The sequence below is a fragment of the Thamnophis elegans genome, chromosome Z (genome assembly GCF_009769535.1).
Source record: "Thamnophis elegans isolate rThaEle1 chromosome Z, rThaEle1.pri, whole genome shotgun sequence".
NCBI lineage: Eukaryota > Metazoa > Chordata > Lepidosauria > Squamata > Colubridae > Thamnophis > Thamnophis elegans.
Genome location: NC_045558.1, coordinates 32266902 through 32289764, shown reverse-complemented (window position 1 = coordinate 32289764; position 22863 = coordinate 32266902). Strand labels below are relative to the sequence as shown.

At 36.4% G+C, this 22863-nt stretch overlaps 1 protein-coding gene across 1 annotated transcript in view; it reads left to right on the top strand.

Moving 5' to 3' along the window:
- Positions 1 to 22863, top strand: part of SLC25A13 (solute carrier family 25 member 13) — a 163432-nt gene that overhangs the window by 85017 nt on the left and 55552 nt on the right. The window contains exons 6-9 of the mRNA XM_032235092.1: positions 10357 to 10503; positions 17112 to 17250; positions 18120 to 18213; positions 18364 to 18448. Coding sequence (XP_032090983.1) covers positions 10357 to 10503; positions 17112 to 17250; positions 18120 to 18213; positions 18364 to 18448 — 465 coding nt within the window. The remainder of the gene's footprint in view (positions 1 to 10356; positions 10504 to 17111; positions 17251 to 18119; positions 18214 to 18363; positions 18449 to 22863) is intronic.

Below are 22863 nucleotides of genomic sequence, written 5' to 3'. Positions count from 1 at the left end.
GAAGGGAAGGTGGAGCGGGATATTGATGAAGTGATCTTGGGACTGAATGAAGTGGTATGGATTTTGGACACACATTTTACGGATTTACATGCTTGAAGTCTAACATAAAAAGCTCAGGATTTTAAAGTGAAGAGAGAGATCCTAATTTTATGGAATTTTGGCTTGGGAGGAATGGAGATGAGAAGCGAGGGGTAGGAAGAAGAGTAGCGAAAGTATGATTAGACTGCTCTGTATTAGAAGGTAAATTGATTTTTGTATAAACTATTATCTGAATATAAGGTTAAGAAAGGCTATTAGGAGAGCCTACAGGAAGATGGGGGTAAATATCAAAGAAGCAAGGGACGAAGATAAAATATAAATGGAATGATCTATACTGTTTAAATTTTAATAATGATGGGAGGCTGAGCATAATGCAAAAAGATTTTTATTCTTTTCTTTTTTTCTTTTTTTTTCCGGAGTGTTCTTTTTATTTTATTTTCATTATTATTTTTAATCTATTTGACTATAAGATATTCTAGAAGGTGAATGGTAGTGAACTGTGCCGGGTGTGGGACCTGGGAAGTCGGAGGGGATTAGGGAGGGGGGTTCATTGGGGGTGGGTGGGTGGGTGGAGATATAGTCTCAATATATAGAATAAGAAGAATACACTTGTATACTGTTGTTCTTATCTTTTCTTTTTATTTTTCTCTTTTTTTTCTTTTTTTTTCTTCTTCTTTTTTCTTTTTAGCGCAATTTTTAGTAACTGAATAGATTAATGAATAGAGAAATGCACCAAAGTGAGAAGTAGAGGAAAAGAAGAGGGAGAAGTAAGGAGGGAGGAAGAGGGGAATGTAAGGAGGATGAGAGGGGAAGGAGGGTGAGGAAGGCGAGAAAGGAAGATAGGAGGGGAAAGGGAAGTAGGAGGGGTGATTGTTGGAGGGAGAAAGGAAAGCTGGAGGGGGAGAAGAAGGGGTGTATGGAGGATGAAAGTGACAGGTTGGTTTTATATGTTGGATGATGAGTTGTGTTTAGGTTTGTTTTATTTTTTTATATTATTATTATTATTGCAAATATTCAGTATATAAGTGAATGTACAAAATTGAAAATGAAAATGAATAAAACATTTGAAATAGAAATTTCAAGACTGCTGAAAAAAATGGATTTCCTACCTGTGCCCAAAGTTATAGCAGTTGCAGCGTTCCTGTAGTCACATGATCAGATTTATTGGGTTGGCAGACTGCCTGTAGCTTTCTGAAGGTAGCACAGCTTTCTGAAATCTCAAGACAACCTAGATTGGAATCATTTGCCAGAGAAGCTGTGTCCAAAAAGGAGTAGCAAACGCAGCAAGGCATTCCACTTTGGTTGTGGTGGCTGGTTGTGAAAGCAAAAGTCAGTACAAGGAACTGGAAAAGAAGACAGCTAGGCAAAGAAATACTGGGTATTCATGGGTACTGCAACTTGGTGTCAAACTGATGAAGCAAGATATGAAGAACCATGTCTAAGAAGCATTCACAAGTGTGGTGGAGAGCCTAGGTTAGCATAGTAGCCATGGACCCAAAAAGAAGACTGCAAAGGCAGCAAAGTGTTTCTTCTTTGACCATAGTGGCTGGACATAAAACTCAAAAGGTCAGTGAATAGAAATGGGAGAAAAGGCAGCTGGGTGACTGAATGTTTGCTGGCATGGGCTGAGCAACTGAAGCTCACCAAGACATGACAAAGAACTCCAGAACCATGTAATTTTTGATGTGTTTGATGTCCCACAAAAAAGGGTGATGATGTTCATCCATCATGTTCGAAGAGGACCTTGACATCTAACAGGTTGTGGGCTATCCACAATCTGTCCTCAGGTGGCTGGTAAGGCCTATACGGGAATGAAATGTTCTGCTATATGTCGGGCAGACGTGGGGACCATTGTTGCAGCATTTGCTGCTCTGGCTTTATGGAATGTTCGCTTCTCTTGTGTGGTTATTCTTCTGTCCTCAGATGCTGGTAGCCTTGGTGGATCAGCAGGCACCACGTGAACGATTTTGTGCCAAAGTTTCCCAGGAGATGATGTCAATTTTCAGGGACTTAAAGGAGACTTTCAATGTGTCTTTTATCGCTTCCTTTGTTCCTGTGTGATTGCTTTCCTTGAGACAGTTCACCATAGAGAAGCTGTTTGGGGATGCGATGGTCTGGCATCCTTGCAATATGGCCTGCACAGAGTGTCTGGGCTTTGATCAGTAGGGTGTGAACTGATGGCAGTCCTGCTCTGGAGAGGACTTCTGTATCTGGCACCTTGTCCTTCCACCGGATCCTCAGTATTCTATGGTGGCAGGTCATGTGGATGTGGTTCAATTGCCTAGCATGCCTCCTGTATACAGTCCAAGTCTCATTGGCATACATCAGGTTAGTTAGCACTACTGCTCGGTGGACTTTGAGTTTTGTAGCAAGGCTTATTCCATGGTGGTCCCACATGTTGGTACCAGGTAGCTGAAAGGCAAAGATGGGGATTAAGCAGGTGTGTGTGGGTTAGGGGAATTGGAGTCAGTTTCTCATCTTATTTCAGCTTGTGGCTAAGAAGGACCCAATCTGGAATGGCTTGGATTAGGATGGGTGGTCTGCTTAGTCTCAGTTAACAACCACAGCAAGGAGTGCCACTGTAATTTGGTATAGTCATGTAATGCCTCATTTTAAGACTACAGAACAATCATTCCAAGTATGGTTGTAAATCGACTGTCTGTATAGTATTAATATACTCATAGGTATAATCACCTATTATATGTTTTTAAAATCAATGGTTAATTTATATTTATTATAATAGTTTTTACTGTACATTTCACTGATATATGTTATGTTTCAATAGGATTCATTGACTAGAACTTACTTTAATTACATGTTGATACAACTACCGTGTGTCTCTGAAAATAAGACCCATCCCCCAAAACAATCCCTAACCTGATTTTTGGGGCTGTGACTAATATAATCCCTAGCCTTAAAATAAGCTTGAGTGGATGGATATGGCCAGCAAGAGAGGCGGTGAGCGCAAGGCGGCTAATGGTGTCTGGCAGCAACCGCAGCCCGCTTGCCCCTTGACACAGCACAAATACCAACAAGTCTGAGCATAGAGGCAGAGGCCGGGGGGGGGGGTAGGGAAGACAGGTGTGCTGTGTGACTGCCTGACTCACAAGGAGGTTTGCAGGAGGCTTGTGCAGTGGCACTAGCTGTAGGAAAAGGCAGGGGGATGGGAGAGGCAGATGATCTAGATGCCCTGCGTGAGTGCCTGATCAGCACAGCTCCAGACAAGCTGAGAGACGGTTGGACAGAGTGGGTGATGCATTGCGATCACCTGTGCCTCTGCCTGGCTCTGCTGCACAGTTTTCACCCAGAGGGAGATGAAGCTTTGTCTGCTTGCAAACGAGACACTTAAACAAGGAGCTAATCACTCCATTTCAAACCCATCCCTTTTGCAAACACAAGAAGCTTTGAGGCTCCGTCATTTCTCCACCCGAGCGAAAAGTGTGGTCACCTATGGAGAGATTTGCACCATTCCCAAGCATCCCATAGGCGACTAAGCACTTTTCACCAGACGGAGAAATTATACTGACAGAGCTTTGTCTCCCTCTGGGTGAAAAGTGTTTGGGAGTTACCATCCCCGCCCTTTCTATCCCATTGTCATATTGCCCGTGATGATAAGCTGCCCTGCCAGGAGGGTGAACAGCCCCTGCGAGACCAGCAGCAGCATAGACAGCCACTTGGTGGCCAGCACAGCATCCAGTGTGGCTGAGAAGTGTCCCAGCAGCAGGCAGGGCAGGTAGAGGATGGGGCATGCCAAGAGCTTGCCCTTTTGCAGCTGCGGGAAAGCAGACAGTGGAATGGAAAGGGCACGGCCAGCGGTAGCTCTCCCACTCCCTTTGGGCCCGGCACCCGCTGTCTCCTGCACTTAAAAAAAAGACCTCCCTGAAAATTAGCCCCATTGCTTATTTTCAAGCCCAAAAGCAAATAAGACTGGGTTTATTTTCAGGGAAACACAGTATTGCTAATATATCTTGATATCATCAGAAAAGGCTAGATCCATGCTTCTGTTGTCTCAATTGGATGTGTTATAAAGAGCTGTTACACAAGAGAGTTTTGACAAAGGATCATATTTCAGGACTATCGAGTCTGTAATTTTGTTTACATAATGATGTTAGTTCACAGTAGGAAGTGTTATCATTTTGATGAGGAATAATTAAGATAATGCTGCTAGGACAAATGCTTCAAATTGACTTGGTGGAGTAGAGTCTAATTAATTCTTTGTTTGAAGAGGATGTTAGATGTCTCATATAATATAATCACATTCTATTAGTTGTAATGACTGTCATTTTACTGACTTCACTTGACTTTAGATCCAGCCCATCTTTATTGTTTGGAAACTGATTAAAACCTGATTGTCTCTTCTGTAACAATACCATGGAGAAGTGCTGTATTCATTTGGGAATTTCCAATCTGGTATGCATGTGACAAATGGATCTTTCCAACTCTCTTAATCCATACATATCATAATGTTTGTCCTTAATGATATAGGTAAAAGGTTAGCTTATGTAGCCTTCTTGGGTTTAAATACATGGCTTCTATGCAGAAGAATCTTCTGTTGTAAACTTTGTTACAGACGATTGAGATGTTTCTTTGAAAAAATCTCTTTGCATGAGATTTAGCCTTATCTTTTAAAAAATCTTGTTTTGAATTAAGCCAGTTTTATTATTTATCCCTTGTTCTTTGTAGCTTTTCTTGTATATGAATTGGTCACATCAAGACAGCAGGTCTCATAGTTGTCTCAGTATTTGAATTATTTGTTATATTTTTCATAATTTGCAACAGATGTGATACCACTGGCTCTTTTAAGTATTATTTTGTACATGCATATCCACTTTCTTAAGATATTTAAAATTTAATTGCTGGAGCAGTGAATGATTGGGCAATGCAGAATAAAGGAGTTGGAAGGGATTTGGAGATCATCTAGTCCAGTGGTTCTCAACCTGTGGATCGGGATTCCTTTGAGGGGGTCGAACTACCCTTTCATAGGGGTCACCTAAGACCATCGGAAAACACATATTTTCGAAAAAATACAGAAAACGTAAAATAATTTTATGGTTGGGGTCACCGCAACATGAGGAACTGTATTAAAGGGTTGCGGCATTAGGAAGGTTGAGACCCACTGATCTAGTCTAACCCCTTGCTCAAGTATACCATTTCTGACAAGTGACTATCCAGTCTTTTCTTGAAAGCCTCCAGTGATGAAGCACCAACAACTTCTGAAGGCAAGCTGTGTGAGAGTCTATAAAATCAACTGCTCAGCTCTAGTGGGGCTGCATAAGAGTGGATTGGACTTGACAGGGGTTTTGTAAAGTGGGTAAGAACACAGAGTTATAGCTAATTTGTTGAAGAGAGCTGACCACTACATGAGGCAACCTAAATTGTTATTAATTGCTGTGAGTGTAAAGGGAGAGTTTCCTTGTTTTCTGCTTTTTTTTCTCTTGTGTGTCCTGTGTGCTTTCTGATTTATCTCATGATGTTTCTGCAGTTGTGTGATCCAGTCCTTTACTGTGGATTGTCATCTTTATATTCTTTGACCTCTTTTTAGGCATGTGGCTTCCTTAAACTAACTATTTTAAAAATGTTTGCATACATGCATATGTATTAGCCATTTTAATTAATTATTAACTCCATTTTTAGCACTTAAATCCATTAAGTGTTAAATTCATTTAACTGTTAAATGCACAAAATTATTACTGAATAATGGAACAAGACTTTTTAGTTTTGTCTTATCCAATGTTAACTCCCAGATACATTGGGTTTCATTCTACCTCATTCTTCAGATAATATGAGAGTTGGCTAGCAGTTAGTAATAGAAGTTACTGTTTAGGATATCCCCAGTTAGGAAGTTTGTTCTATTTCATCTACCAGTTATAACATTTTATGGCAGTGACTTATGGCAGGTCTTTTCCCATGTAAGATTGACAGTATCTTGCCGATGTTTCGACGAGGTCACACTCATCATCTTCAGGCTAGTGCCTTTGGCTTCATGTTTGTGAGAGCAAAGCGTGATCAGAGCTGCCGTTTTTTTCTATAAATATAGGTGGGTGTATGTGGAATGTTAGCTTTGTTGCTTTAAACTGATTGGTTGGCTGTGTTGTCATAGCTTGATTGGTTGATGGAATTGATGTTTGGCGGGGGTGATTGGTGATGGTGTCCTGTGTTGTTCTGGGTCCTGTGTTGGTTTTTGTGGCTGGGACTTGTTTATTGACTAGGGCTAGTCTCCAGATGTCTGGTAGGTGGGAGGTATCTTCATATTTAATTCATGTTGTGGGGGTGTTTCTCTATTTTGATAGCTTCCATAATTCTCTTGTTGAAGTGTTCAGTTTTGGAGAGTAATTTGGTTCCTTCAAAATCAATTTCATGTTCTGTTGCTTTAAGATGCTGGAAAAGGGAGGAAGTTTTTTCTTCTTTTCTGACTGCGTTCTTGTGTTCTGCAATGCGTGCATTTATCCTCCTATTAGTTTGTTCAATGTATGTGGCAGGGCAGATTTTGAATGGTATTTCATAGACTTCTTGGTTTTCTAGCTGGATCTTGTCTTTGGGGTTTCTTAAGATGTTGGCTATTTTTTGGTCAGTGCCGAAGGCTGTCTTGATATTGTGTTTGTGGACAATTTTGCTGATTTTATCTGTGGTGACTTTGATGTAAGGGAGGGGGCAATGCCGTTGTCCTGTTCTGTGTCTCGGTTCTTGGGGGGTGTCTCCCTTTGGATTAGATTGGTAATTGTGTTTTTTTAATCCGTTGGAAATTAATACATTTGTGAGGGTATGTAATTCAGTTTTCAGGTGGTCTTTGTCACCAATATACTGTCAATCTTACACGGGAAAAGACCTAAGTACGCCAAGACCTTCATATTGTATTTGGGTCTTTTCCCATGTAAAATTGAGATTGTCTTGGCAACGTTTCGGTGAGATCTTACTTGCCATCTCCAGGCTGGTGTTTTTGGCTTAAAGCGTGCTTGGAGCTGCCGTCTTTCTATAAATCCTGGTGGGGGTGTGGAATGCTGGCTTTCCACACTGAAGATGGCGAGTGAGACCTTGCCAAAACATTGTCAAGACAATCTCAATCTTACACACACACACACACACACACACACACACACAATTTGTGCTGATAAATAAATAAAGGGAGACTAGTGTGGCTAGTCTCCCTTTTAAATTGCTTTTAAATTGTCTTTGTATTTTGTTCGCTTGTCCTTGTTTTTTTGTTGTATTATCCCCTCCCTGTGGTTTGTTAGCCACCCTGAGTCCCTCCGGGAATAGGGCGGCATAAAAGTGAAATAAACCTATAACCTAGTCTGTAGAGGAGCCGAGGTGGTGCAGTGGTTAAATGCAGCACTGCAGGCTACTTCAGCTGACTGCAGTTCTGCAGTTCGGCTGTTCAAATCTCACTGGCTCAGGGTTGACTCAGCCTTCCATCCTTCCGTGGTGGGTAAAATGAGGACCTGGATTGTTGTTGGGAGCAATATGCTGACTCTGTAAACCGCTTAGAGAGGGCTGAAAGCCCTATGAAGCGGTATATAAGTTTAACTGTTATTGCTATTGCTATTTCACAAAGGCAACCTAAAAAAAGGCTTTCTGCCTGGATGGCTCCTAGGGTGAGCCAAAAGACTGAAAAGGGAAGCCTAATGCTCCCTCCCATATTTGGGCATACAAGGGATTGTGACACAATGTGTGTGTGTGTGTGTGTGTGTGTGTGTTTCTTACACAGGAAAAGACCCGAATACAATAAGACCAGCATGCACACACACACACACACACACACACACATATGCCATTTTTGAATTGCAGGTAATGTAACCTGCAAATCAGCCATGTCAATTGGCAAACAACCTGATGTTTTACTTATCCCCTTTAAAAAACAAGCAATGTCTCTGGGGGGGATAAAATAGTTGTTCCATCTAGAAACATCAGAATGGTTTACACAAATATATTCCTTTATCTAATTGTTAAAATCTAATTTTGGATATGTTAAATGCTGAACATCTAACCCCATGATGGCGACCTATGGCACGTGTGCCAGAGATGGCATGCAGAGCCCTCTCTGCTGCAACGTACGCCATTGCCCCAGGTCAGTTCTCTGTGGCTTTTCTTTCATGAGCTTCTGTTTCCCTGAAAATAACAAAACAGAAGCTCATGAAAGAGCTTCTATATCTTCGATATGGAAAAAGTGGCTAAAATAAATCAACTACTCCAATTCAGTAAGCAAAATAGGAACTCTATTAGGATGATTTCATTGGAAGCTCAGAGAAGTCCTATGAGTTATTCCTAATATCCTTTCCTTTCTGCCATTGCTATGAGATGTTCCCCACAATGTACAAAAAGGTAAGAGTAAGGGAAACCAGTGAAGTATAGCTTAAACTGACATTGCAAGAAAAGAAGATTAAAAGAAAAAATGAAAGAAGAATAGAGGGAAAACATGTAAAACTGCTTTTCAGTACAACCTAAACAGTTTGACAAATATTCTCTCAACTGCAGATGATATAATTCTCTTTAAAAATGGATGTACTATTAAAAATAGCTTCTTTCTTTGATGTTTAGAGTCTGAATACTGTACCTAAGAAGCACAATAAATGTTTATTCAAAATTTATGTACAATAGTCACTGAGATACCATCTATGTGCAAATTCTTCCTTTTTCTTGCTATCGTTTACAAAGCTAATCCACTATCCACGCTGAAGAATTAAGTTCAGCCATAACTGATGTTTTAATTGATTAGCACTCACTAGACTCATCTATTCCTACTGCTGCATGTTATAAGTTCCCATTGACAAGTATCATTATCAACAAGCATCCATAATGGAATATTATAAAAGCATATATATGGAAATACTTTGAAAAGTCATAAAATAATAGTAACAGCAATAACATTTATACGTATATACCTCCCCTCCCCTTTATAGCACTATCTCAGCAGTTTACAATGTCAGCATTATTTGCATGTAGCCCCCAACAATCTTGGACCTCATTTTACAGACTTGAGAGAATGGGAGGGTGAGTCAACCTTGAGCACATCAGGAATGAATTACCAGGATTGGTAATATTGCATGATATTCTAAAATTTTATGAGGATTCAAAAATAATTTATTAAGCAGTCCTAAAATCTAGTGAGGTGTGGTAAATTGAATTTTGCCATTATTTCATTTTGCTTTTATTCTTAAAAAAAAAAAAAGATTAAGCCCCCCCCCCCCACGCTTTATGGTGATATCCCAAATGCCTTAATAACTACTAATATATTTTGATTCCTATGGCATAATCCCACCAGACTGGATTTATTGCTTTTAGCAGGAAGTAGATAGTGCTGAACATCCTGCTAAAATCTTGCAAATTTAGACTTAATTTCACTGAATTATATCTTGTATCTTAAATGTTGATAATGATAATTTTGTGTGTGGGTTGATAATTTTAATATTTATCATTTGTATCTTTTGTTATTTTCTGTAGAATGAGACTGAGTGGATTTTACTGTATTTATTTCATGGATTTTCTCAAATATCAATAAAACTAAATAAAATATAACCTTATACTGGATAACTGCTTGCATTAGGTTATATGCACTATTCTGTGAGTGATGCTTTACTAATGGAATATAGCACTTTGGGATTAATAATATGAAATCTGCTTTAATTTATGATAAAATAAAACTACAGACTGGCCAGTATTGACAAATAAATGCAAACCCAGAAATTCTAAGGATTATTACATGGGTATTAATTTAAAAGATGTAACTTCAATAAAGTTCAGCTTTATTTACATCTGGATTTGAATAGAAGGAGATAAGTTAAAGCATGAAGGGGTGTTCTAACTCCCTAAAAAATTGTATGATTTCCTGGATTTGTGGAGCTGTCTTGTCTTCCTTGGAAAAAAAGACATTTGGTTTAAGGGATTGAAAATAGGTGCTACTTAAATGTTCATGCACTCTCTGAATCACCGTTTTGTATTAATCCCCTGCTACAAATACTATCTTTATAAGCTTTAATAAACTTTGAACAACTTCCTACTATGAGACAGATTGAATATCTACAGCGTGGATCAGATTTTCAGGCTGTTCTCAGAATTAAACGCAATATATAGATGATAAAGGAGTAAATGTCTTCTAAAGGAAACAGGATAAAATCCCAATAGCTGAAGCTGAAATAATCAATGTTGCAAGTTCCTTAGGTGATGTAGCTCACTCAGCAATAGATGGAAGTTCTTACTCTTGGTATAATGATGTTATGCTTGTTAAATACACATGCAATCCATTACTAAAATACGTAAATTGAAGAGGCATAATATAACAGAGATTAGAGATTAGATTTAACTGTTTTTTATGTCTTATAGGAAATACAGTTGGAACATGCAAAGCAAGCATTTGTGCAACGAGACAATTCTCAAGCTGGAAGAGTCACAGCCATTGACTTCAGGGATATTATGGTCACCATCCGACCTCATATGTTAACACCTTTTGTTGAAGAATGTCTAGTAGCTGTAAGTTATCTGCTGTTTATAAATTTATACTGATGATACCTTGTTTTTATTATTATCCTATTGCAATGAATATACAGAGAAAGGAATAGAGAATTTGTGCCTATTTCAAAATTATTTTACTCTTCTTTTAATTTTTGCTATATTCATAATCCATTTAAATGCAATAGAAATTTATATGTAATACATCTATTTAGGTAGTTATGTTAGGTTTTCTTTCCCATAAGACTTTGGTGTTTTTCTTTAGGTCCAGAGTTTTGGCCAGCATACTTGAGCTGTATCAGATGACCTCTAGAACCATAAGGGTAAAATTATCGTGCTGTCTCAACAAATGAATTTCATTCATTCCCCTGTTGGGACACATATGCATGCAAGTTAGTTTCTCTAAGACTAACTTTTTGCTTACTCACAGATTGGCAATTAATACGCACCAGGAACCAATCTGAAAAATGGATGGCAAGCTGGAAGTTCCCACATATTTTGCATGTTTTGATATGTGTTACCTTTTAAATGCACATAGCGTGAAATTTTGCATAATGTCTTAAATGTGATATAATACAATAGACATTAACAGTAATTGTAGAAATGTAACCGATTCACACCTGATCTTGAATAGGATTGAAGAGTAATATTTCATTTTCTGGCAGTAGTTTCTGCTTATTGTAAAAAAAATATATATCTGTCATTTATATTTTGCAACCTACTAGAAAAAAAAGACCACTATACAATTTAAAACTTTTATATGAGGCTATTTTCATGTTATCTATTTTCCAGTCTTTTTCCAAGCGAAGTATTAAAAATAAACAATATTTTAATCTCTTTTTTAAAATATCTATACTCTCCTCTTAAAGTCAACTGATTCTCAAAAGGAGTTATAACAGTTTGCTATAATAATACCAAATCCCCAAATTCGTACATATTAAAACCTCAATTTAGGAGTTTCTATGTAGAACCAATTTCCAGAATTCTCAGCAATAACCATGTTGAAAGGAAAATTTGGGAAGTTGAAATCCGATATTTGTCAAATGGATCACTGTAAGATAGCGATTTATAGCAATGTTTGGCAGACTAGATATTTCTTCCAATAGAAAGGGCTAGGATAGTATTTGTATTTCTTACACCACTTCCCCCCTGGAAAACAGGTAGTCTATGTCAGATATTTAGGTATGAACTTCTGTACTAGCAGCGACTGCATGTGTTTTTTAAAAAATATATCTGAATAATTATCAAATTCAAATAAAATTTGTATTATTTTGGATAAATGACCATTTGGGAGAATGGATTTGTTTAATGACTACATGTCTTTCTTAACTCTGTGATTTCTTTATCAACCATACTAACACACTTTGTGATTATTGTAAAAACGATCATATAATCGAGTCAAGTAACATGGTAACCACTTAACACTCTGATTTATAAACAAAATTCTGGACTCATTTATGGTTCTTAAGTGATGACTACCTATAATCTAGACATTTCCATTAAGAAGTGTGGATGTTAACATGCAGTATTTCAATAATACTACTCTGACAATTCTGGGAACTGAAATTCATATATCGGGAAGGCACCTTTGTTAGAATAACTGTGTCTCTCTTTTATATGATTCAAAGTCCATTCTTTGAACATCAGGCTGTAGTTTTTTGAGAACGCTAAGATATGTCCTCCAGCCCAATATTTCTCTTTTATGTCTTCCATACATTAAAAGTAGTGGTGGGATTCATTTTTTTTTACTACTGGTTCTACGGGTGTGGCTTGGTGGGCATGCCTTGCCGGACGTGGCATGGGAAGGATGCTGTAAAATCTCCATTCCCTCTCCACTGCAGGGGAAGGATACTTTAAAATCTCCATTCCCTTCCCACTCCAGGGAAAGGTTACTGTGAAATCCCCATTTCCTCCTGATCAGCTGGGATTTGGGAGGCAGAGAATAGATGGGGGCGGAGCAGGTCAGAACTGGTATTTACTGGTTCTCTGAATTACTCAAAATTTCCACTACTGGTTCTCCAGAACTGGTCAGAACCTGCTGAATAATACCTCTGGTTAAAAGCTAAATTGATTGAAATGGAAACTAGTGCATATGATTCAGGAAGTTCTGCATTGCACAACTGAGTTTTGTAAATGCATGAACTCTTTCAGTGTGCTTTTTATTTGTAAAAGGTACAAAATGGCCGTGGAAGACTTTTTTATTGCTAATTTATTTGAAAGGGTTTAGTAGCACATTTCCCAATTGCAAATATTTATAAAAGTCATAAGCTTTAAGTAAAATGTATTATTTGGAAAAAATGTAGACTAACACAGGTCTCCTATAATGCCAATTTACCTATAACCCTTAGCTTTTCAATTCACAGTTTCATTTGCCAAAATTTACAAAGGATATGGATTACAATATATATTACACTACATTAAGAAAGTTTGATTCATAATTAATTGCTTTTTCTATTAATTTTAGGAAAACTCACCCATTCTTTCTTTAATCATTCATTTTATTACTTAGAATTCTGAGCATACCTAGCAATTTCATACTTAGTACTATTATAAACTTTGAGGTTTCTGTTGCTTTTAAAGATTGTTAAATTCAGTCACTCTATAGAATGTGGTATGTTTCTAAAAAATTATGTCCATGCCAACTTATTCAACAAAGCACATATCTGATAAGATTGGAAAACAAAAAATGGAACACTGAAACAACCTTATCCTTTATTAAAGAGTGATTAATTGTATTCTGGTATGAACACATCAATCAGAACACAGATTGAGATGCAGAAATTACAGAACAAGATGGAAAAAATGTTCCCCAAAAGCTTTTATAAGATTGTTCACAAAACCCTTAATTCAAAATTATTTGAAAAAAATTAGTGTCACAGGAATGAACATATGCAGACTTAAGAATGATTTATATTCATTAGCAATATATTTCAATTCCTTTGAACATAGAACGGTTTATTTTCTTTTTAAAATAATGCAGTGCTTACCAAGGAACTTATTATAAAGCCCATTTATCATAGCTTTTTTTAAAGGTAAAATATATTATCAGCTTCACATTTAGTTTATTTGGGCTAGAGTAGTAACATGGCAACCACCTTCTAATACATCTGTATTATATTTCTGTTCTTTCTTTGATTTTGATTTTTGGGGGGGCGGGATGGCGGAGTAAAGAACAAAATTGTTCTGCTAATATTGTCTTTTAGTCAGAACTTAAGATAGCAATATCAGTATATGTTGAGTGTGTGTGTGTGTATTTATGCATGTATATATACAAATACACACATGCGCACGGACACTGTATATTGATAAATAGACTATGTATGTATAATATTAGTATAATATTATATGTGTAAGTGTGTTTGCAGTGGTGGGATCCAGCTAGTTCGCACCACTTCGGTAGAACCAGTTGTTAACTTTCTGAGCAATTAGGTGAACTGGTTTTATATATATATATTTAAAGTCACAACCCCTGGTATGCCCAAATATGGGAGGAAGGTCACTACTTCCATTCTCTGTCCTTCGGCTCATCATAAGAGACAATCCAGACAGAAACCCAATATTTTTACTGTTGCCTTTGTTACATTTGTGTTGTGTTTGTGCTGATAAATAAATAAAGGGAGACTAGTATAGATCTATTTCAAGCTATTTAGCTCTCATCAGCTAGCCATAGCCTTACTGGGGTTCGAACCTGGGCTGTATTGCATATTAGGCAGATGTATTAACCACTAAGCCACAGGCTGTCCTCCGTTATCAGCTGAGCATACACACGCACACACACACACACACACACACACAGAAACATGCGCACACGCACACACTCTGTGTATTGATAGATTATATATGTATAATATTAGTATTAAAATAAGAACTCTTAAACTTAGAAAATATAACAACAAAGACACATATATACACTATCTATTGATAAATAGCTTATACAGTATATGTTTTCCCGAAAATAAGACCTCCTCGAATAATAAGCCCAATTGGGCTGTTGAGCACATGCGCTAAAATAATCCCTCCCCTGAAAATAATTCCTCCCCAAAAATATTGCAACACAGCAGCAGCCATGAGGTGACTATGCCTCCTGCACCTAAAAAATAATAAGACCTCCCCAAAAATAAGGCCAAGCACTTATTTCAGAGGTCAAAAGAAAATGACCCTGTCTTATTTACGGGGAAACACAGTATAATATTTGTATTAAAAACACGACCTTTTAAATTAAAGTAAGAAAATATAATGACAAAAACAATTCTACCAAATTTAAAAAGAAAAACTAAAAATGAAAAAATAGCAAATTAAAAAAATTATTGGAAGGTTGTTGTTTTTTTGCTTTTTGTAAGATTAAGGAGAAATGCAGTTAATTTAACATACTCGTTTTAACTGCAGTATTTACAAGGATAATGTATTAGAAAATATTCATTATGATAGTTAAGAAATAAATGACTAAATTTAATTAAACCTGTTCTTATTCATAAAACTCTTTAATATTATGTTTATGTTTCAATCAATTATTTTTATACCACTAATTAAAAGCAAAAATGTTCAATATTTTATGGTATGAAAAATATCAGTTAAAAAAAAGGATTAAGAGTAAGGTACAGGGAAGGAAAAAATATGCGACTGGATTTATTGTCAAAGGTTATTTTGTGATATTTCTAGTTTTCTCAAATTCTTTTGTCCAAATGTAATGACTGCTTGGGCATTTCCACCAAACCTATACTAATAGTTTGCTTCCTGTACAATCCCCACAACCAAGCTGAGAAAGGGTACAATTTATATATTTTTAGCAGAGGATAGTACCAACCATGAATTAACTGCATGGCCAGTTTTTGATAAGTTGCTGAAATAGATTTAACATGAATTCTATATACAAAGAATTGAGTTTTTAAATTCAAAAATTATTTAGCTTTTAATATCTGAGTTGATGTTAAAAATAATATATTTAATAAATTATATATTGGATACATAATGGAAGTTATTTACTTATTAATCAGTATTTACCACTGGAGCCAAGCATAGGCTAAATGACGAATAACTTTAGTGTATATTGATAGTTTTTATTCAAATGTACATGTTTGATTTTTGCAGTTTTCTTTATACAAGCTAATGGTCCAGTGGATCTAATGATTTCTATTTATATATAGTAGTCCTAGAACTCCATTTTAAGTTTCAACAAAAATGGATTTGGACGTGATTCACATTTGTTGGCCCACATGTGGCAGGAATGCCATGTAACTGCTTGGAATTTGGCCCTCTGACTAAAAAAGTTTTCATAGTCCCGTTCAACCTGATTCCTTTTGTTCAGGGTCCCTAGCTTAGTAGTTGAGTATTTGATTTGAATGCATGAGAGTTCAAGTTTCAATCCTTGTGGTTCCAGTTTAAGGAATTCAGGTAACAGTGTAAAGAAAGACTTTTTTTTTGAGACTTTGAAGAACCAGTAATTGAAAACTTGCTGGATAGACCTATGACCTGATTAATTGTAAAGTACATTCATGTTGGAAATTGTATATATGTTTCAAAGGAGGGAAAAGTAAAAAGGGAACTTTACTACCCCAGAAAATGCGTACATTTTTTTGCAACATCCCATATGTAATGCAACTTGCAATCTCTTTATATCTGAGGATATTTATTTTATAAAAATTCAATTTAGTAAGCGTTTCTTTTTGTATTATATAATTCTGCAGCTGCTGATCGGCGCAGTAGGTCATAGAAAGAGGATGATATTTGCTGGGCCACAGTTTTACAATTTAAGAAGCATAGCATTTATATTTATTTTGTTTGCAAGACTTTTCATTAATGTGAATTTTTCCAAAATTATTACTGATGGATAAATTGACTCATTCGTATTCTGGAATTATCTTACCTTGTTTAAAAAGTCAACTCAGTTTATGGCAAAAAAATCCTGTTCTGTGTTTTGAGAAAAGCAACATGTGATGCCTTACCTCTCAGAATTATTTAGTTGGGCATCTTTGAAATATATTCAACTTGCAAGAAAGCTTAATGTTTGATTAAAGTGGTATCTTTAAAACATGTATTTTAAAGATATGACTTCTTTGAGATCAATGACACAATGGTAAAAGCAAAGCTTGAAAAATCTTAAGAGATTTCATTGTTATTTATGTTATGTGATGTCCTCTGTACTTAAATATTCATGACATTCCCCCTTTCTCTTTTTTATCATATTTTATTTTTATAGTCCTCCCAATTATGTATACTAATAAATGTACCTTTATTAACATTTTTAAACCTTTAATATTTGCTCATTTGAGGAAATAAAACACACTATAATATTTTTTGACTGCAACAGAATTGAAACTTGAACTCTGTAAATTATCACTGGCCATGTTGTTATAATTCTGCATATGTATTTGTTTAGGTTTCACTGGAACAGAGGAAAAGTTTGTGTGCTGGTCATGATTAACTTCAGTAACTTAAGAATCTATTATGTTTTTTTTTTAATTTTGCATTTTAAAAATCTTTTGCTACTTCCATTGGTGTTTTAGAAAACTAACAATCTTCCACAAACTCTTCTCCATGTTACAACAAACATATTCAAGTTTGAAATATAAACTTCAGTCTAATATCTTCTTTTTTTCTTCCTGCTTTTCTCATTACTTGCTCTGTTCTAGGCTGCTGGAGGTACTACTTCTCATCAAGTCAGTTTTTCCTATTTTAATGGATTTAATAGCCTTCTTAATAATATGGAACTTATTAGAAAAATCTATAGTACTCTGGCTGGACATAGGAAAAAAGTGGAAGTTACCAAAGGTTAGTTGAAATTCAATAATTAATTGGGGGTGGGGAATGTTCCATTTTCCTCATATTTTCAAGGTATCAGTGGGATAGGTAAACATTGATAAAACACTTCCCTCATGTAGTATGATAAACAATATAAATTTTTTTTCTGGGAATAAAAAGAATTCCATGTGTCTATTATTTGTGCTTTCCTTTTTCCAGTTGCACTCGTATGTTACAATTAACTTTGACTTCTTATTTCTAAAGATCTTAGTTCTTAAATAGGGCTGCACACCAAGCAAACAGTGGACACAAAGATGTTTTTCAAGTATAAAAACTTCCTAGGGTTGATGCCAAATTGGCAGCCTATTAAAGTGACCTTCAAGGATTGTTAAAGAATTCCATAAAGTTGTACTGGCATTGCAGTAAGCTGATCTACAAGCCTGGAACAAGATGTTATCAGCTCTGTCTAACCGCTTTTATAGAGAACTCCCTCTGTAGTGCCAAACCTCCATTAATATAACCTACTGGGACACACATGGAAGCAACGTTCCACATCTCTGTCTCCTTCTCTTCTCTGTCTCTTTCTTTCCATTCTGGCCCACAACTGATTGATACCGTATGTCAAATATCCTAAATCCTGCTGTTAGCACTAAGCTGTAAAGTCAGACTGTTTTTCTTTTTTCTTTTTCTTTTTTTTTTTGCACGATGGATAGAGTATTTAAACATACATTTACACAGTGGCAGGCACACCATTTGTGGTATTTCCCCCCTTCTTTTACAGCATATTGGTTTCATACTAAATGTTGGTGATTCCTGGGTCCTTTGTGGATTGGTCTCCTTGTTGTTTGATTAGTTTTCCCTTCTGTATTCCACACCCACCACCCCTTCTTCTGTTGCAGAGGAGTTTGTTCTGGCAGCTCAGAAATTTGGCCAGGTTACACCCATGGAAGTTGACATCTTGTTCCAGTTAGCAGATTTATATGAGCCACGGGGGTAAGTTGAAATTACCCTTTTCTTTGCTGTGGAAAAATATATATGAAACAGTATGGTTGAACAAAATACCGCCCACCATTGCAGGTAGCTATCTTACTTTTTCATAATAGTTGATGCAAAATTAACTTTTATGATTGCTTGTTTCCCCAGACGTATGACAATGGCTGATATTGAAAGAATTGCACCTTTGGAAGAAGGAACTTTGCCCTACAATCTGGTTGAGGCTCAGAGACAGGTATCATAAGATGAGAAAAGAGGATGCAGATATTATTTTTACCTTGTGCAGTACTTTTTATGTAAAGTTCCAATTCTGTTGTAGTGAAGCGATACCAACTGTTTTTGTGGATTATATAAAACTGAGTAGTTTTGTTTTATTTAAATTGGATCACTCAACCACGAAACAAAAGTGCTAGGTAAATTTATATAGGATTTTGGCAATTTGTGTTGTACACTATACTCCCTCAAAACTAGTTTACAATAATTTAAGATCACATGATATATTTTTTCTGAAATCTTAATTTGTATTTTTATACAGCTCTTGTATTAGAAGATGGTATGATGCAAAAGACAATGAAAATGTCTTTGCCAACTTCTGAATTTTTATATTGTCTGTTGTATATATTGAAAACTGACACAGACCTGGGTGTAGTTCTGTTTTTCTAAAGCTATCACTTAAGTCAAACCAAATTCTGTATGTTGAGAGCTTGGAAGGTTCCCCCACCCTCCCTGCTCTGAGTCTGAGCACAGACGCCAGTTTGACCACAATGAGTTGATACAGGCTACATTTTTGGGTGTAATAGGCCTTGAGCCAGGCCCTCCTCACTTGGCTGCGTCCTCCCTCCCAAAATCACCCTACAACAACAGTATATTTTTAGCTTTGCTTCAGAACTAAGTATGATAGGAGGATGTTTTTTCTACAATTTATTCAGAAAACCTGTATGAAAGATTACCCAAAGATTAGAGACCAGAGATATTAAATGGAGTCCATATTGGAAGCTGTTATAGATATCACCAGGGTTGGGCAAAATTCAATAGCTAGGAATTCTGAAAGACAAAAGAAGTTTGGGGCCAGTGGGACAAATATTGAATTTGAGGGCACAGTTTACGTTATTTCTACTTAAAAGAAAAACCATGATGTACAAGGATTTTCCTGACAAATTGAAATTCAAAAGGGACATATATGGTGTATGTAAGGAACATATTAACTAAAGAAAGAGCCAAAACAAAGTAGTAGTAGCCAGGATTGGTATGAATTTAATGCTCCCTTGGGGTAGATGCAGAATCTTAAAAATCATATTAAGAATTTCCAACCTCATTTCTAATTTAAGGAAAGTTTTTGTCCACCTGGACTGAATTGTGGGTTTCTGGCAATCTTTTTATTGACTTGCCTTCTATCATTATTTCCCTTTTTTCCCCTAGCCCCTCTATAAGCTTTGATAAGAAATAATAAAAGCAAAAGTTCAAAATAAACTAACTGCTAAACATAATTTTAGAATGTACCTTTGTCAATATTAGGAGCAATAATTGATTGGGGGCACGGGAGGGTATCTATAAGTTACTGCAAAATCTCCCATGAACCCTGTTAACAAGATGGTAAAATATAGGTTGAGTGCTCCTAACATTAGCTGGCTCAACAGTGCTGAAGTTACTGTTCTAAAAATATTTCATTATTTGTCTCAACATCATTAGTAGAAAATGTAAGGATTCCTTACTGAATCCTATGCTATTTCCTAAACTTGAGATTAATATAAAGCAAGGATAAATGGTAATAGATAATAATAGAATCAATATTGTAAAGAATTTTAATAGGGTAAAAAATGGCGAGATAACATTCTAAAGGAGATAAATATAAAGTTCTGCATTTAGTTCCAAGAATGCTAGCTTACTGTAAGAGAATTGGTCTGAGTAGATCTCACTGTGAGTCAGTTGTGAGATGTGGCTGATATAAAACAAATAAGGCAAATTAGGCAACACAATCAATACTTCAGTGTCCATTTCTCAAGTATCACTTATAAATGTGAAAGTAAGGGTTTTCCCTATCCAGTCATGTCGGCTATAGGGTTATACACAGGGTGGATTTGATTTAAATCAAATTGATGTAAATCAGATTTAAATCACTGTAAAAAGATTTGATTTGAATCAACTTGTTTTAAATCATAATTTTTAAAGAGGAACTATGATTTCTGTTCCACAGCTGCTGCTCCTCTGACCTGCTGTTGACTCACCAACAGTCTCAATATTGCAGAATATACAGCCTCATGTTACATAACTAAGCTTCGTTTCATGCTGAATAAACTATTAATGTATCTTAAATATAAAACTCTTTAGATTGATTTTTATTTCAAAAGCATTCATTAAAATAAATTTGATCAAAATAAAAAAAAATCAAATTTAAATTAAGAAACAATTCATTTTTGTTAAAAAAAATCATCGATTTTTATCCACCCTAGTTATACACAAATATACCAGAAAACTAGAAAAGAATTACCAGGATGATAAGAAGACTGAAAACTATCAACCAATCATCCAGCTAGTTTAAAAAGTTGACATGGAGAAGAGAGAATTAAGGGGCACCTGAGGACTTGGTAGTTGCCCATATGATGGACATATTTAAAGAGAGGTCAGGCAGCCATGTTTGGGGATTTTGTTATGAGAAAACCATATCTCCAAGGTATATTCTAGTTCCTGATACCATGATTTCCAAAATATTTTGTAAATGTCCAATTCGATGAATATTCTATTCTAGTGATAGGTTCTAGATCAGTGATGGGATTCACTTACTTTCCCTACTGGTTTGAAAATGTGAGCGCACGCACCACGTCTGTGCATGCGCAATGCTCACACATTATATCGGGGTAGGTCCTCAGCCAGTTCTTTCCCCGAACTGGAGAGAACTGGCTGAATACCACCTCTGTTCTAGATCCAATATTCCTTTCTTGTGACATGGAAATTTTCTGTGGATGTTACTAAGCCTTGTAGCTAGCACTGTGAGGCTCCTGAATAGAGAATTGTATGTTTGTGTGTGCGTGATCAACTGAGACTCAAAATAATAACAAAAAACGCATTACAAGCTACAAATGGAGTGTTTCTATAATCAGGGGAAATGCTTTAAGCATAACAAAGGCTTTCATACCCAGGGGGATTTTTCATCCCCAGCCATGCCTGTTCACTGCATTGAAAAAGTCTGAAAACTCCTGGGAAGCTTTATATGTGAGAATAGGTTAAAGTTTTATCTGGAGCATATTTTAATGCAAGGTGGCGCAGTGGTTAAATGCAGCACTGCAGGCTACTGCTAGATCAGCAGGTCAGCGGTTCAAATCTCACCGGCTCAGGGTTGACTCAGCCTTCCATCCTTCCGAGGTGGGTAAAATGAGGACCCAGATTGTTGGGGGCAATATGCTGACTCTCTGTAAACCACTTAGAGAGGCCTGAAAGGCCTATGAAGCGGTATATAAGTCTGCTGCTATTGCTATTGCTATATTAATATGATTTTGAACGTCCAAAACTTCCAAAACCTATTCAGAACCTAGAACCAAGGCACAACCAGCATGCTTTTATAGTTACACTTTTTCTGAATATTGCAATGCATTTTCTAAATAAAAATGTATAGGTGACTGGAGATGTGGATAAGAAGGCAATTTATTGAGAGAAAATATATGCAAATACGCTGGGAAATCCGCACGCAAGATCGAGCATTTGTTGGAAAATATGCATGAAAATGCAGAGTGAAAATTTCTATGGAGAAAATAGTAACATAGATGATGCAGAAAATTTGATGAGTATGTTGGAAAAATATGAACTTGATTAAAATAGAGTTTGACAGATATGCCAATTTTGCATGGTTTCTCCACCCGAACTTAGGAATAATGCCCATCTGGAACTTAGAAACCACTCTTAGTCAATCAATGCAGACAGTACAAGACAGTTGAAGCAAGTGTAAAGCAATTTCCTTTTGCCTGACTGTGAAAATTAAATGCCAGAATTTTATGGAACAAAAACAAACTTTTAAAAAAATAGCATATATATTATTTTGGCTCTAACTGGAATTTCACTGATATGGCTTTCAACTAATAAGTTTATAAATCTTTAAAAAGCATTTTAATAATGTAAGTCAAATTACTTTATTAATTTCACCAATTTTAAAACAGTTTTTATTGGTTATAAATAAATTCTAATGTTAAAGTCTTGTTTCTGATTAAGATTAAATAATTGGCCAAGCTGCAATAAACTGAACAATAAACGAAGATTTCTTGAAATGGCTTAATCCTCTTGTTGCCTAGGATTGGTATCTTTGATTTTTAGGCTATTTATTAATACAAATTTTATATTTTATGTTCGCAGTTTTTTATATTGTTATTTTTATTTTATTGTGCACTGCCACTTTCAGTGAGATGGGTAGCTGTTGTGGCCCGGCAGGAGTCATTGGAGCTGCCGCCAGACTCCGATGGCGAGGGGTCTTATGAGTTGGCCTTGGAGGAGGTGGAGGACCCTGGACGGTGTGTCGATGCCACGCAGGGCGGGAAGAGATGTGGTGGCCACCGGGTGAAGGGAGAGCATTGGATCAAGGGGAATGCTCCTGAAAGTATTTGGGAGTTATATCAGGAGGCAAACAGGCTGAGGGCTACTCAGCATAAGGAACAAAGGAGGAAA